Below are 1,130 nucleotides of genomic sequence, written 5' to 3'. Positions count from 1 at the left end.
GGTGGTTGCGTCTCGATAGCTATAAGGGTGCGGGAGATATGGGCTTGAAAGTGGTTGAAAGTGGAAGATTTTCTATTTCGATTTTAAAAATTTTCGAATTTGAATTTGTATTCGAATTCGAATTAAAATTCGAATTGGTTCGATTATAGAACGATTGTAAACGTTCCAGAAAATTGATCAAATTGAAAATAGTTCGTTTGACTGGACGTAAAAATTCTCTAATTAGTCTTGAAACAGGGGATCTAATTCTTGCATTCTGTGCTATAAGGGTGTGGGAGATATGGGGTTGAAAGTGGTTGACTTCGAAGATGTGTGACAATGGAAGTGTCAACAATGGAAGTGTTGAGTAACAAAGGAAGTGTTAATATAAAGCGGCATGCAAGATTTACAGGCGGTTTTTTGCGTTTTTGCGGGAAATCGAACATATTTTTAGACTCATGTAAAAATTCTCTAATTAGTCTGGAAACGGGGGACCTAATTCTTGCATTCTGTGAAAACGGGTAAGATTGGCTATAATGATCTTAATCGTCACTATCGTTACTTTTTGCCCTGCAGCTAGATTCTAGATTACTTAGAAAAACAGTCTTTTATATATAAAAAAAAAACTATATTACAAATAAAAACCCAGCGAAGCGGCTCCTTGCAGCTAGTGAAAAATAAATATTTCGAAAAAGAAAGAGAGATAGAGATATTTTAATTTCCTTAGAAGTTATAAATAACGAAATCAGTCCTAAGATTACACTTTAACAACTAAAAAAATTGTGATGTCTTACGTAAATATACTAGTATATTAAAATATTTTACTATTGTACAAACCTAATCTTAATTTATTCAGGATATATTCATCAACAAATAAATTAAATTCAAAATTGTTAACGCAAAATAGACCTCTTACGAGTCTCATCGTAGCTGTCATTTTATTTTTCATTTTCTTTTCCCGATCGTCCAGCATACAACACGTTAAATCAAATATTTAACTCGAATTCGTCGAACTGTTTAACTCGAGTGAGATTTTGATACAGTATGTTCATAAACTCTTCGAAATTTTAATTTTAATTTTTCGTTACATAAAATGATTAACGTTCATCTATCGAGTAAATTAATCAGAAACTGTCTATCTTTTTAATCAA

At 31.6% G+C, this 1,130-nt stretch overlaps 1 protein-coding gene across 1 annotated transcript in view; it reads right to left on the bottom strand.

Moving 5' to 3' along the window:
• The window catches only part of LOC111631594 (E3 SUMO-protein ligase NSE2-like), a 53,720-nt gene extending 52,801 nt beyond the window's left edge, over window positions 1-919 (bottom strand). Inside the window, exon 1 of the mRNA XM_023375863.1 lies at window positions 896-919. Coding sequence (XP_023231631.1) covers window positions 896-916 — 21 coding nt within the window. The 5' untranslated portion in view covers window positions 917-919. The remainder of the gene's footprint in view (window positions 1-895) is intronic.
• Window positions 920-1,130: the final 211 nt, after the last annotated feature.

The sequence above is a fragment of the Centruroides sculpturatus genome, unplaced genomic scaffold (assembly GCF_000671375.1).
Source record: "Centruroides sculpturatus isolate CEXI.00-Female unplaced genomic scaffold, Cexi_2.0 scaffold504, whole genome shotgun sequence".
Taxonomy (NCBI): Eukaryota; Metazoa; Arthropoda; class Arachnida; order Scorpiones; family Buthidae; genus Centruroides; species Centruroides sculpturatus.
Note: the sequence above shows the minus strand (reverse complement) of the source record. Positions and strands in the feature narration are given on the sequence as shown.